This window comes from Geotrypetes seraphini, chromosome 4 (genome assembly GCF_902459505.1).
Source record: "Geotrypetes seraphini chromosome 4, aGeoSer1.1, whole genome shotgun sequence".
NCBI lineage: Eukaryota > Metazoa > Chordata > Amphibia > Gymnophiona > Dermophiidae > Geotrypetes > Geotrypetes seraphini.
Window position 1 is genome coordinate 58,424,946 of NC_047087.1, and position 15,874 is coordinate 58,440,819.

The window sequence follows — 15,874 nt, forward strand, 5'->3', positions numbered from 1 at the left end:
GGGCAGTGACTCCTAACATAGAACCCAGCTTCACATAGCTATAGTTTAGGTTTCTTTTCCCCCACATGTATCACTTTGCACTTGCTCACATTAAATGTAATTTGCCATTTTGATGCCCAGTCTTCAGTCTCACAAGGTTCTCTTGCGATTTAACAACTTTGTGTCATCAGCAAATTTAATTATCTCACTAGTTATTCCCATCTCTAGATCATTCATAAATATGTAAAAATATATAAAAAAAAATATACCATCCTACCTTAGAGAGGGTGAACAATCTGTCTTTATCTGCTAAGTCTATTCCTTTCAGTATTTTGAATGTTTCGATTATGTCCCCTCTGTCTCCTCTTTTCAAGGAGAATAGGCCCAGTTTCTCTAATCTCTCACTGTATGGCAACTCCTCCAGACCCTTAAACCATTTTAGTCGCTTTTTCTCTGGACCCTTTGTAGTAGTACAGTGTCCTTCTTCATGTATGGCGACCAATGCTGGACTCCTGGTGAGGGCGCATCATGGCCCGGTACAGTGGCATGATAACCTTCTCCAATCTGTTCGTCGATCCCTTTCTTAAACATTCCTAGCATTCTGTTCTCCCTTTTCGCCGCCGCCACAATGCACAGATGGCTTCATCGACTTGTCGATCAGAACTCCCAAGTCTCTTTCTTGGGAGGTCTCTCCAAGTACCGCCCCAAACATCCTGTATTCATGCATGAGATTTTTGTTACCGACATGCATCACTTTACACTTATCCATGTAGAACCTCATTTGCCATGTCGATGCCCATTTCTCGAGCTTGATTAAGAGTATACCATCGTTGCAGATCTTCGCAATTCCCCTGTGTCTTCACTACTCTGAATAACTTGTATCGTCCGCAAATTTAATCACCTCACTCATCATACCAATGTCCAGATCATTTATAAAGATGTTGAAAAGCACGGATCCAAGCACCGAGCCCTGCGACACCTCACTGGTGACGCTGTTCCAGTCCGAGTATTGTCCATTTACCCCCACTCTCTTTTCTATGCTCCAGCAGGTTTTTTAATCCACATGATTATTTCACCCTCGATTCATGGCTTGCAATTTTCCAAAGTAGTCCGTACATGTGGAACCTTGTTCAACGCCTTCTGAAAGTCCAAGATACAATGTCGACCGGTTGCCCTTGTCTATCTGCCTGTTTAATCCCTTGAATAAGTGCAGCAAGTTTGTCAAACAAGATCTGCCTTTGCTGAAAACCGTTCTGGCAGATCCTCATCAGACCGTGTCCGTCAAGGTGATCAATGATGCGGTCCTTTATCAGAGCCTCTACCATCTTTCCCGGTACTGAAGTCAGTACTCATCGGTCTGTATGTTTCCCGGATCTCCGCTCGAACCTTTTTTGAAGATCGGCGTAACATTCGCCCAACTTCCAGTCTTCCGGAATCTTTCCCGATTTGATCGACAGATTGGCTATTTGTTGAAGCAGTTCAGCTATAGTTTCTTGATGACCCTCAAGATGGATGCCATCCGGTCCCGGGGGATTTATCGCTCTTGAGCCTATCAATCTGCCTGCTCTGACCATACACCCTGTCAGTTTCCCATCTTCGTTTCCAGCATATAGCCTGATGGTTCCGGTATGCTGTGTATATGCTCTTAGGTAAATACAGATGCAAAAAATGTGTTCAGTTAGTTGTGATTGCTTTATCCTCCTTTAGCACTCCCTTTATTCCACGGTCATCCAACTGTCCCACCGCTTCCTTCGTGGGTTGTTCTGCCACATGTTTATCTAGCAAGGGTATGTAGAAGTCACCTCCAACAAGGCTTCTGAGTAATATGATTCTTTATTGCATAAACATCAGATAATACCAAATAATGCAGATAGACATCAGATAATATACAAGATAGAAGCAAAAGATTATCTATATACACCAAAATGAAATACTTCACCATGTCTGCCACGCCCCTTTCCTGATACTGATCGGGAATCTGAGCGATCAATAGAAAGGTACAGCACATGGTTCTCCCAAGGTTGCAGCAAGATTCAAAGTCCATTCTGTAACTCAGTCTTTTATAGCACAGAAAGTGCTGAATTTCTCACACACACAGACACTGCTGTTTCTGCAGTAACAACAGTGTCTCCCTTATCTCCTAACTCTCACAGATGGAATGTGTTCAGGCCCTTCCTAATTGTAGTACCATGAGAAACCTCCTCGGCAAGATATGAAACAGTATAAGAGATATGATAACAAGTTGATAAAACAACTTGCTCTCAATGAAAATAAGTTGTAAGGCTGCCTAAATGTCTGGCACAGATAAAAGACAAGGATTGCAGCTAAAAAGCAAGCAGACATGAAGATTCACACCTATAGCCAAAGTGGCCACATATGCCATGCCCTGGCCAACCATGGTAGAACACGGGGTGCGTTTCCCCTTTAATATCAAAAGAACGGCTTGAAGTTTTTCACCTCCTTGCTAGTTTTTCCTCGTAGTCTCTTTTGCCCCTTTTAACACTTTATGGCACCTGCGTTGATGCTGTTTGTGCGGTTTGTCCAGTTTTCATCGTTTTTGACCTTTTCCATTCCTTAAACAAAGTTTCTGGTCTCTGATCCCTTCCTTCACCGCTACAGTGAGCCACCCGGTTCCTTGTTTCGTTGTGGGTTTTTTAAATGTTAAAATGTATTTATTTATTCCAGTTTTAACATGTTTATAGTTGAAGTATTTCATCTATCGATGCCCAAAAATGGCTAATCACTGTCTTTTCTGTGTTTGTAGCAGCCTCCAATAATCATATCTAAATAGATTACAACAATGATCAACAAAGTATTTTCTGATCTGTTTCACGCTGAAGTGCCAGGAGCAGGACCGCAGAAGATAAACACGAATAAGGATGGAGTAGTGGTAGTCCATGATCTATTTTCAAAGGATTGTTTTCGTGAGGAGCTAGCTAAATTAAAGGTAGACAAAGCGATGGGGCCAGATGGTGTACATCCGAGGGTACTGAAGGAACTTAGGGAAGTTCGGTGGCTTCTCTGACTGACCTTTTTAATGCATCTCTAGAGTTGGGACTGATACCAGAAGACTGGAGAAGGGGCAAATATGGTCCCTCTGCACAAAAGTGGAAGTAAGGAAGTAGTAGGAAATTACAGGCCAGTTAAGTCTGACTTCTGTGGTAAGCAAATTAATGGAAACGCTTTTAAAACAGAGAACTGTGAAGCTTCTGGAATCTGTGGATTACAGGACCGAGGCAACATGAATTCACTAGAGATAGGTCTTGTCAGACAAATCTTGATCAATTTCTTTGACTAGGTGACCATAGAATTTGGATAGAGGGAGTGCTCTAGATGGAGTGTATTTAGATTTTAGCAAAGCCTTTGACAGTGGTTCCACACAGATGTCAAATAAACTGAGTGCCCTTGGGATGAGCCCCAAAGTGCCAGGCTGGATCAAAAAATTGGTTGAGTGGAAGATGACAGAACTCATTGATGACCTTCTGGAAAGCGGTAAAGACCCTCCTCTTCAACTAAAATTCAACCACAGTCTACGTCTCACCCCCCCTAAATTCCCCCTCCCCTCTAACCTCTCTTTCCCCATTCGAAACTTCTACATAAATTGGTGTACAGTCCATTTTTAACCTGTACTTAAATTACTGTATTGTCCTTGTATTTAAACTACTGTATAGTTTTTTGCATTGTCCAGATGTATTTAAAAATACTATATAGTCTTTGTATTGTCCAAATGTACTCCACTGTGAATGTTTGCTTGTATACCGTTCTGAGCTACTGGGAGGACGGGATAAAAATCGAAATAAATAAATAAATAGTGGCCTATGAAGATTGTTCCGAGGAAAGGATGTTAACAGTGGTGTGCCTCAAGGTTCTGTTCTTGGGCCTGTTCTTTAACATTTTTATAAGCGATATAGCTAAAGGGCTGTCAGGTAAGATTTGCATTTTTGCGGATGATACCAAAATCTGCAATAGTGTGGCCATCCCAGATGGTGTGAATAACATGAAGAAAGACCTAGCAAAGCTTGAAGAATGGTCTGACATTTGGCAACTAAAATTATAATGCTAAGAAATGCAAGGTAATGCATTTTGGCTGCAAAAACCAAAGGAAAGGTGCAGTTTACGGGGTGAATAATTTATATGCTTGACAGAAGAGCGTGACTTGGGTGTGATTGTATGTGATAATCTTAAGGTGGCCAAACAGGTTGAAAAGGTGATGATGAAAGCTAGAAGGATGCTAGGGTGCATAGGAAGAGGTATGTCCAGTAGGAAAAAAGAAGTATTGATGCCCATGTATAAGACTCTGGTGAGACCTCATTTAGAACATTGTGTAGAATTCTGGAGACCACACCTTCAAAAAGATATAAAAAGAATGGAGTCTGTCCAGAGGAAAAGCTACTAAAATGTACGTGGTCTTCATCATAAGGCATATGGAGACAGACTTAAAGATCTGAATATGTTGTACTTTGGAAGTGTTGCTGAAAGAAAGGATATGTGTACTTCCTTGAATCTAATGGTTACAGGATCCGAGGCAACATGGCCTTTACAAAAGGTAAATCATGCAAAACGAACCTGATTGAATTTTTTGATTGGGTGACCAGAGAGCTGGATCGAGGACATATGCTAGATGTAATTTACTTAGATTTCAAAAAAGCCTTTGATACAGTTCCTCATAGGAGGCTGTTGAACAAACTTGAAGGGCTGAAGTTAGGACCCAAAGTGGTGAACTGGGTTAGAAACTGGCTGTCAGACAGACGCCAGAGAGTGGTGGTTAATGGAAGTCGTTCGGAGGAAGGAAAGGTGAGTAGTTGGAGTCCCTCAGGGTTCGATGCTGGGGCCAAATCCTGTTCAATATGTTTGTGAGTGACATTGCTGAAGGGTTAGAAGGAGAAAGTGTGCCTTTCTGCAGATGATACCAAAATTTGTAACAGAGTAGACACCAAAGAGGGAGTGGAAAATTTGAAAAAGGATCTGCAAAAGTTAGAGGAATGGTCATAATGCCTGGCAACTAAAATTCAATGCAAAGAAATGCAGAGTAATGCATTTGGGGATTAATAATGGGAAGGAACTGTATATGGTAGGAGGAGAGAAGCTGATATGCACGGACGGGGAGAGGTACCCTGGGGTGATAGTGTCCGAAGATCTAAAGGCAAAAAAAACAGTGTGAAAAGGCAGTGGCTGCTGCCAGAAGGATCTGGGCTATAGAAAGAGAGGCTAGCCAGTAGAAGGAAGAAGGTGTTGATGCCCCTATACAGGTCATTGGTAAGGCCCCACTTGGAGTATTGTGTTAAGTTTTGGAGACCGTATTTGGCGAAGGATGTAAAGAAGACTTGAAGCGGTCCAGAGGAGGGCAACGAAAATGATAGGAGGCTTGCGCCAGAAGACGTATGAGGAGAGACTGGAAGCCCTGAATATGTATACCCTAGAGCATGATGGCTAACCTTTTTGAGCCCGAGTGCCCAAACTGCCCGCACAAAACCAAAGAATTTCCCCAAAGTGCCAGCACGTCAATTAAACCTTAATAACAAGATTTAGTATCTAAAAAACTCTTATAAAGTTGCCTGAACTATTGTAAACATCATTTTTAAAGGTTGGAATCTTTGTATTGTCAGAGAATCAATTTGATTCACAATCCTTTGGTTTTCATTCAATTTATTGGCAATTTATAATGTTTTAATGAGATTTCATTCAGATTTAATGAATTTAGGAAGAATTTGATTCAGTTACACAATATATTTTAAATGTATTATTCACATAACATGTCAAATGTATCCCGAGTAAAAAAAAAGATAAACTTCTTAAAACTGTTAACCGTGTCAAGACTCTGTGTGTATCCCAAAGAGTACTATACATGGTTTTTTGTAAAATTACAATCAAATTAGAAAAATAGTTAAATCATTACATTTCTAATAATATGATGTAAAGTAAAACAAAAGAGCTTTCAATTAAACCAACCGTTTTTATTGGAAATTCCAGATTGGAATACAACAGGGCCATGTAAAGTCCCTTTTTTAAATAACAGCTTTAAATAATATTTAAATAACTTAGAAGTGTCTTAACTGCAAACTGAAAACACTGCTTCAAGCATTGGGCATGCTCTGAAAAAAATTAATGTGATTTTTGTTGTTGCATGCATGCTGATAACTTGTCAATCCTTGCTCATAAATGCTATAATTTCAGAGCAAACACATGCAGCACTCATGTCATCCGTTAATCTGTTTCTAGCATCAGATTTTATATGATTCAAAGCCGAAAACAGCTGCTCACCAAGCATAGGATGACCCAAACAAAGTAAAAAGAGCAATCCCAAGTGCTTTCATGACTTAAAATTGTCTGGCAGAGAATTCCAACGGCTTTTAGGATTTCATTTTCAGAACTGCTAGCAGTGATTTCATTTGTCATCCTTTCACACTCAATACGTTCAAGAGCCGCACGCAAGTCATTGAATTTACTTTTCCAGATAGAGCTTTCTTGAAATTCCAGTAGCTCCATTTTCCAAATTTTGAATATCCAACCACTGTAAGCAGGAAGAATCAGAATCTTCAAATGTGGACTTTTCTGGGGAAGTTATAAATGAAAGGGTTGTCTCCATCTTACGGAACTGAGAAAATCTTTTACTAAAATTCTCCTTTGCTTCGCTTACAATGGTGGAATATGCTTTGTTGGATTTTCCTGGTGTTTTTTATGACTGCCCACAAATGTTGTAGAATTATCCAAATGTATTTTTAGGTTGGGAAAATATTTTAGCTGTCCACTCTCAAGGTCTTTTTCAAAAACATGCAATTTTCTCTCAAAAGCTTTGATGTCACTAAACAGGCTTTCTGCTGTTTTTCCCATGCCTTGTAATTTTTTGTTTAGTACATTAAAGTGGTTAGTAAAATCTGTAAAGAACATGAGGTTGGTAAGCCAGGCCAGTTGGTGAGTTGAGGATAGTCTTCCCCCTTTTCGTTCATAAATAGCCTAACTTCTTCCAAGCAGAGCCACAAATCTCTCTAACACTCGTCCTCTGCTCAGCCACCGGACATTATTGTACATCAGTAAAGTGTTATATTGTGCCTGAGACCTCATCAAGAAGGGCTTGAAATTGTCGAAAATTAAGAGCACAGCGCCATGATGAAGTTCACCATTTTTGTTACATCTTTGAGGGACATCGTCAAGTTTTTTGCTCTTTCTTTGGCGCAGAGAGCCTCTTGATGTATTATGCAGTGAAATTGAATCAGTGGATGTTTTGCTTCCTTAGCAAAGAAATGAATGAATCCTGATGTTGTCCCCCACCATGCTAGGTGCTCCATCGCTAGTAACTGAAACACTTTTTCTGGACTTATGTCTAGTGATGAAAAAGCCTCCATCACAGCATTGTGGATATCTATCCTTTGTGTTCTTCCAGGCAAAGACAGCAGTTTTACCAGCTCTTCCTCTCATTGATGTCACCAGTAGCATAACGCAAAATGAGCGCTAGTACTTGCATGGGTTAGTAAATATCTGTACTTTCATCCAAGCACATGGAGTAAAAGGGTGCTTTTTGTAAGTCGCAAGTAAGCTGTTGACTAACAGCAGCAGCCATTCGCAGAACCCTATCTTTTGCAGTATTTCTGCTTAGCAGCATCTCAGAGATGCGCTGCACAATTTTATCCTTGTTTTTGGAAATCATGGAAGAGTGAATTACTCCAGCCAAAATTGCCTTTTTGATAAAATCTCCATCATGAGAGGGGCTTACCATTTTTTGCCATGCACAGTGAAATTTGAAAGCTGGCAACTGTAAGATGATTCGTTTTTGAAAGATAGTTGCTAAAACTAAGAGACTGGGAGTGATATTCTTTAATTTTCCTACAATGAAACTCTTTTCTTTGAGCTAAACCAAGTTCAGCAACACATGTTATGGTTGGTCTCAAAAGTGATGTTTGACACTTGATGTGCGAGACACAACACTTTCATTACACATAAATACACAATGCTTTCCCACTGCGTTCAATCACTCCATATGTCTCTGTCCAGGCCTCTTGGAATGGTCTTCCACTATCTGTTTTTGCTTTTTTTGCTGTACTCATTTTCTTTCTTCAAGACTTCAAGTCTACAAAAAGAATAAAATTTGTATAATAAAAAAAATCTAATGAAGTGCTGTATACAAAATCCATCCCCATAAAAAAATATGTGATTGGGGAATTTTACTAATTGTAGACATCCGTTTTGGTCAAAAAATATACTGTCCGGGTGAAAACCGTACTTGTGCAACCTGAGTGTATAGGAAAAGGACTTTTATTTTTCATTATTGGAGCCTTTGTTATTTTATTATGATGTTTACAAAAGCACTGTAAAAGGGCCACATATACACTTTACTGTTTTTTGCTATATTGAGTTTTCCAAAAGGTACAGCGCAGAGGATTAGTGTGTTGGTTGTTCACAGAGAGCTCAGCCCTCCTCTCAGCTTACTGAACTTCTCTATGCAATCATCATAAGCAGCTTTTTTATTTCCTCGAATTTAGCATGTCCCCCATGGAAGATACAGAGGTTTTTACAGAGGAGCACATTATTAGAAACATTAACATCCCCACATATCCTCACCTCTCTAGCATGGGAAGTACTAGGAACTGTTCCTGATTACAGATGTCACATGTGGCGTCGCACTACAGCCTCACTGAGTTCCTGTGACAGACTCAGTGTGAAGCTTCTCTTCCTCCCCCCACTTCCCCCTCACACACTGCCTGGCTCATAGGATACTAAGGGGAAGACAGGCAGGCTAAACATCCACTCACAGGACTGCAGCCAGCACAGGAGGATGGGCCGCGGGCCCACCGGGACAATGCCTGGTCCTCCCAATGGCCAGTCCGGGCCCTGTTGCCAGGTGAGCTGCAAAGCAGACACCGGCACACTCGGCCTCCCCGCCGTGCCGCATATCTTAATTGCGGACTAGAGAGTTTGCGCGGGGACAGAAATCCCACCCGTCCCCGCCAAAGTTTCACCCATCCCCGTGAGGAATCCCACCCATTCCCCGTGAGGAATCCCTCCATCCCCACCTGTCCCCCGCGAGGAATCCCCTCCGTCCCCCGCCCGTCCCCGTGAGAATCCCCTCCGTCCCCGCCCGTCCCTATAAACTTCAGAAATCAGTTTATTTCAATTTAATTATGCTACTGATATTAAAGGCTCTGGTAGAAACCCATTTACAAATAAGCAAAAAGACTTTATTAATTTGGAAATATTAATTGGGAAGAATACACACGTTTGTAAACGGGTTTCTACCAGAGCCTCTTTTGTTTATAAATTTTTATCAACACAACTAATATACTACTTTATCCTGAAGCAAAAAAAAGAAATAGAATTCTTTTTCCTACCTTTGTTGCCTGGTTTCTGCTTTCCTCATGTTCTCATTCAGTTCCTTCCATCCACTGTCTCTCTTCCTTCTGCGTCTTCCATTTGCTCTGTTACTGTGCCTCTCCCTTTCTCCCCCCTTCCAAATTGGTCTGGCACCCATCTTCTTCCCTCCCCTCCCCCCCATAGTCTGGCATCTCTGTCTTCTTCCCTGCCGAGCGTCTTCTCCCCACTCTCTCTTCCCCATTTCCTTTCAGCATTCTTCTCCCCCCCATCTTCCCCATGTCCTGTGCAGCGTCCTTCTCTCCCCCCCTCTGTCTTCCCCATTGGCCTTTCAGCGTCCTTCTCCACCCCCCCCCCGTCTTCCCCATGGCCTTTCAGCGTCCTTCTCCACTTCCCCATGTCCTTTCAGCGTCCTCTTCTCCACCCCTTTGTCTTCCCCATGTGCTTATCAGCGTCCTTCTCCCCCCCCTCCCCGTCTTTCCCCATGTCCTGTCAGCATCCTTCTCCCCCTTCTGTCTTCCACAAATGCTTTCAGTGTCCTTCTCTTCCCCCCCCCCGTTCTTCCCCATGGCCTTTCAGCATCCTTCTCCACCCCTTGTCTTCCCCAGTGCTTTCAGCGTCCTTCTCCCCCATCCTTCTCTCCCACCCCGTGTGCAGCACAGCCGGCCAGGTCCCCTTACTTTTGTGGCACTAACCCGACCGACCAACAAGAGCCCCGGTCTGACAAACCTCCCTGCCCTTAACCGCGAATCTAAATTTCCTTCTTACAGAGCTGTAAGAAGGAAATTTAGATTTGCGGTTAAGGGCAGGGAGGTTTGTCAGACTGGGGCTGTTGTCGGTCGGTCGGGGTTAGCGCCACAAAAGTAAGGGGACCTTGCCGGCTGTGCTGAACACGGGCAGGGGCGGACCGCCCCCTCCCTTGGTAGCCACTCGAGCCGCGAGGCTACTCCTCCTTACCTACCCTGCCTGCAGCACAGAGCCGAACGGAAGTCTTCCCGACGTCAGCGCTGACGTCGGAGTGAGGGAGGGCTTTGTTTAAGCCCTCCCTCCCCTCCGACGTCAGCGCTGATATCGGGAAGACTTCCGTTCGGCTCTGTGCTGCAAGGCAGAGCAGGTAGGGAGAAAAGCCGCGCGACTTAGTACATCGACCCTAGGGGCGTCCCGTGCAGCTCTCTATTGCGGACCTTTCCGCGTTGCCAGCTGCAAGGCCTTTGCGTGCCACAGGTTCGCCATCGCTGCCCTAGAGGAAAGGAGAAGACAGGGGAGATATGATTCAGACGTCAAATACTTGAAGGGTATTATGTAGAACATAATCTTTTCCAGAGAAAGGAAAATGGTAAAAAACCAGAGGACATAATTTGAGGTTGAGGGGTGTAGATTCAAAGGCAATGTTAGGAAATTCTACTTTACGCAGAGGGTGGTGATGCCTGGAATGTGCTGCCGAGAGGAGGTGGTGGAGAGTAAAACTGTGACTGAGTTCAAAAAAGCGTGGGAATGAAACACAGAGGATCTAGAATCAGAAAAATAATATTAAAAATTGAACTAAGGCCATTACTGGGCAGACTGTGTCTGTATTAGAGAGCTGCACGGGAACGGGGATGACGGAATCCCGCGGGACCCGCGGGGATCCCGCGGGTTCCCCCTTTGGGTCACGGGGATCCCGTGGGGACGCCCCTTAGGGTCGCGGGGATCCCGTGGGGACGCCTCCGAGGGTTCGCGGGGTTCCTGCGGGGTTGGATCGCAGTGGGGTTGGTCCGAGCCGCGAGGGTAGTCTCCTTCTCCTTACCTGCCCTGTCGCAGCACACATCCGAACGGAAATCTTCCCGATGTCAGCGCTGACGTCGGAGGGAGGGCTTAAGCAAAGCCCTCCCTTCCTCCGACTTCAGCGCTGACATCAGGAAGACTTCCGGTCGGCTGTGTGCGGCCAGGGCAGGTAGGAAGAAGGCAATGGCGTACGAAAGAGGGGGGAGGGGGCGGTCCGCCCCGGAGAATGTGCACAGCCGGTCAGGTCCCCCGATCGACCGACAACAGGCCCGGCCGACAAATCTCCCTGCCCTGTAGCCGCGAATCTAAATTACCTCTTACAGCAGCTTCACTACTCCAGCTGCTGTAAGAAGGTAATTTAGATTCGCGGCTACAGGACAGGGAGATTTGTCCGACCGGGTCTGTTCTGTTGTCGGTCGGGTGCAAAAGCGCCACAAAGGTGGAGGCAGGGAGGGAGGAAAGGTGGAGTGGAGAAGAAAAGACGCTTAAGGTGGGAGAAGGCCGCTGAAAGTACTTGGGAAGACAAAGGGGTGGAAAAGAACGCTGAAAGGACATGGGGTAAACGGGAGGAAGGGGGGGGAAGGACCCTGAAAGCACTGGGGAAGACAAAGGGGTGGAGAATGCCACTGAAAGGACATGGGGAAGGCAGAGAGGGGAGAAGGATGCTGCCTGACAGGACATGGGAAAGAGGGTGGGGGAGAAGGACACTGAAAGGAAATGGGGAAGAGGGAATGGGAAGAAGACGCTGGCAGAGAAGAAGACAGAGGTGCCAGACTATGGGGGGAGCGGAGGGAAAAAGATGGGTGCCAGACCAATTTGGGAGGGGGGAGAAAGGGAGAGGCACAGTAACAGAGCAAATAGAAGACACAGAGAGAAGAGAGGCAGTGGATGGAAGGAATTGAATGAGAACATGAAGAAAGCAGAAACCAGGCAATAAAGGTAGGAAAAAAAATTATTATTATTTTTTTTTTTGCTTAAGGATAAAGTAGTATATTAGTTGTGTTGATAAAAATTTATAAACATTAGAGGCTCTGGTAGAAACCCGTTTACAAAGTACGTATTCTTCCCAATTAATATTTCCAAATTAATAAAGTCTTTTTGCTTATTTTTAAATGGGTTTCTACCAGAGCCTTTAATTCAGTAGCATAATTAAATGAAATAACTATTTCTGTAGTTTATAGGGACGGGCGGGGACGTAGGGGATTCCTCGCGGGGATGGGCGGGGACGGAGGGGATTCCTCACGGGGACGGGTGGGGACGGAGGGATTCCTCGCGGGGACGGGTGGGGACGGGTGGGACTTTGGCGGGGACGGGTGGGGACGGGTGGGATTTCTGTCCCCGCGCAACTCTCTAGTCTGTATATGGCCATTTGGTGGAGGATGGGCTGGGGAGGGCTTCAGTGGCTGGGATGGTGTAGATGGGCTGGAGTAGGTTTTAATGGAGATTTCGGCAATAGGAACCCAAGCACAGTACCGGGTATAGCTTTGGATTCTTGCCCAGAAATAGCTAAGGAAGAAAAAAATAAAAAATTTAAATTGAATCAGGTTGGGCAGACTGGATGGACCATTCGGGTCTTTATCTTCCGTCATCTACTATGTTACCATGAAAGAAAGAGGAGATATGATAGAGACTTTAAATACATAAGTTGTGTAAATGTGCATGAGTCGGTCTCTTTCATTTTAAAGAAAGCTCTGCAATGAGAGTGCATAGGATGAAGTTAAGAGTTGAGAGGCTCTGGAATAATCTAAGGAAATACTTTTATACAGAAAGGATGGTAGATGCGTGGAACAGTCTCCTGGAAGAGATGGTGGAAACTGTCTGGATTCAACTGTTAGAGAGAGGAAGAGATAATGGTTATTGCGGATGAGCAGACTGGATGGGCCATTTGGCCTTTATCTGCCATCATGTTTCTAATATTAAAATAATTAATGCCCAGATGATGCACAAAATGAAGTGTCAGTTTTTAGCGCTCTGAAATTTCCAACAGGTCTGGAAGTGCTGGTAGTGTTAAAAAAAAAAAAAGTGTTGTACAGAAGTTTTTATTTATTAATGGGCACAAATGTGCGTGTGTTACACACACACACACACACTCGATATTTGTCCCTATTTTAAAAAAATTAAAAATTAATGCCAGGGACTGACCTCTGCCTCCCCCCCTTGGAACTTTAGGAAAAAAAGTTATCATGAGGGAAGCCCAATCCTTCCTGTCTCATCCACCCAGATCCCCCAACACCCCTTCCCCCATCTTTAACTTGAAGATTGGCATGAAGGATGTTCACTCTTTCTTGTCACTAGGTCCCCCCATCATACCACTAAAATTGGAGATTGGCAGGAGGGATGTCCACTCCTCCTGCCAGTAGGCCCGCCTCTTCCAATGGCAGGCCTTTCCTTTCCTGGTGCATCCTAGGATATACTGAGAAGGGCCTAAGACTCTGATTGACCCAGGCAAAAAGGGTATGATAAATTTACTGAGTTACAGAGGAGCAGAAAGAGACTGTGATAGAAAAAATAAGTGATTCATGCTTACGATGGAAGCCAGTGTTCAGATTTAAGCAAAGGGGTAACATGGTCAAAGCAGTGGGCTGAGTGAATAAGTTTGACTGCTTTAGATTGAATAACATGTAATTCTTTTGAGTGAGTTTAGAGGTAATCCAGCATATAAAGAATTACAGAAATCTATGAGGGAAATCACCAAAGCATGAACGAGCGTAAGACTCGGAGATGTAGCATAGGACTCCCCCCAGGCCTACCTTAATCACTTGTGGTCCATCGGAGTGAATTGGAGTGGAAACAATCTCACTCAAAAATGGCTGTTGCGAGTTCTCGCAGCAATTCATGAAACTGCTTCAAATCTCACAAATTGTCACAGGAATTTGTGGCAGCCAATTTTTCATCGAGACTGCTCGGGCAGGAGTGTAAGAGAATCGCTCCTGCCCTGACTCACCCCATTGGACCACCAGTGATTAATGTAGACTTGGGAGGAGGCCTTCTCTGCTTCTCCAAGGGAGGGGGCACATGGTGATTCTACAGTCACCTGACAGCCGGGACATGACCCAACAACTCACCTCAGGGGAGGGAGGGAGGGATTGCTCCCATCCTGATTTGGCTCACCACATCATTGGACAACCAGGATTTAAGGTGGACCCTGGGAGAGGCCAGGGCTAGGTTCGGAAGGTTGGGTGGGCACACAGCTGGGTGGCATTTGAATATAAATCCTTGGTTTATATTCGAGTTAACATTTTTCCCCTAAAAGAGGGGAAATGTTATCTCGGTTTATATTTGAGTATATACGGCATATAAGCTGCATATAGTATAGTGTTTCCCTTTGTAGGATATAAATCAAGAGTTCTTATAAGATTGCCTTCATCTCTTTGGCCTATCATGAGCTAGAGTTTTTGTTCCCTAATAATTTCATTTTGTATACTTGTGGTCTCCATTGTGCATTAATCTTGTGGCATTGTTCTCCTTTTGGAGAGAATGTTTTGGTAATTCTTTACTTGGGGGGGAGGGTCATTTTCTTTCTGGAATCATTCAGTAACATTCCAAAATAATCTTACTTCAATTTTAACCAAAAATATAATGTACAGTCATGTGAAAAAAATTAGGACACCCCATGAAATATTCAGTTCTTTCTTAACAAATGTTCACATATCGATGTCAAATCTTTTTTTTATTTATCTCTGGAAAAAAAAGGTGATGTAATTGCAGGTAAACAAAATTTTTCCTTGATTTTCTCATTAAACAAAACATATCTACATAGAAATGATTTGTGTGCTTTTGGGGCATGGGGGATTTTCTCTGGACCCCCTGATGTGACCCATTTTCAACGATGTGGGTTCCCTGGATTTTCCTACTTGCCAAATTTCTTTCATTTAATTAATTTTAGAATTATTATTTCCCAAAGACATACAGACTGACAAATGTTCTAAATCCCTCTGGTATAATGCTTTCCAACTTTGTCTTAAAATGAATGAAAAGATATCTTAATGACTTGTTCACTTCTTGTATATGATAAATTATTTGTTTGGTAGCATTGCTGCTTTAAATAGAATGATTTTGATTCTAAGTTGTCTGGTTGGGACGTGGGCATGAATTCCTCTTTGACCTACCAAGGTGTTCATTCTAGTAAAAAAAAAAAAAAAATTAATAATAATAATAATGAAAATGAAATATAAAGCCTCAAATGTTTTTTGTTGTGGTTTATTGATTTATTGAGACTCAAATGTTTTCTGTTGGGTTTTATTGATTCATTAGTCATGGGAGTTTTCTCTTGATTCTTGCCAGGGTTTTGCTTCGAGTTCGAATGCTTTATTACTTAAAGCAGGAAGTCATTGGTAGCCAGTGCCAAAAGGCTTTTGATGGAGTTGATTCCAGGTAAATAATGTCTTCCTATGTCATTGTATATAATTTTATAGTTGCTATTTTCAGCTGATACATGTTAGAACTTACAGCTTATTTTGTTTACTTTAAAATAGAATGGTAGCCATGTTAGTCTACTTTTTTAGGATAATATATAGAAATTTTTTAGCGTCCTTCCAGACCAGCACAGATGGGTGGGTTTACACTCCTCTATCAGCAGGTGGAGACTGAGAACACACTGAATTTTTGTCAGCAGTACAAGTGGGCTGTGCAGTCCCTCTTAGAATCAGTCTGTTCTTAGTCTCTAGCAGAGGAGGTGGTAAGCCTGTGCAGTCCTGTTAGGCCTTTAGGTAGTGGCTGTTGGAGGGGATAGGCAGTGGCCTTTGCTGACCCTTTTCTTGTCTGGACGGAGGTTGGATTCTACCGGGGACCCTTTAGTCCTCAGGGGTGTTACATTTAGGCAGCCGAG

General features: G+C 43.4%; 1 protein-coding gene across 1 annotated transcript in view; it reads left to right on the plus strand.

Moving 5' to 3' along the window:
* CHD9 (chromodomain helicase DNA binding protein 9) overlaps nt 1–15,874 on the plus strand; it is a 499,652-nt gene that overhangs the window by 356,851 nt on the left and 126,927 nt on the right. Inside the window, 1 exon segment of the mRNA XM_033940083.1 lies at nt 15,331–15,420. Coding sequence (XP_033795974.1) covers nt 15,331–15,420 — 90 coding nt within the window.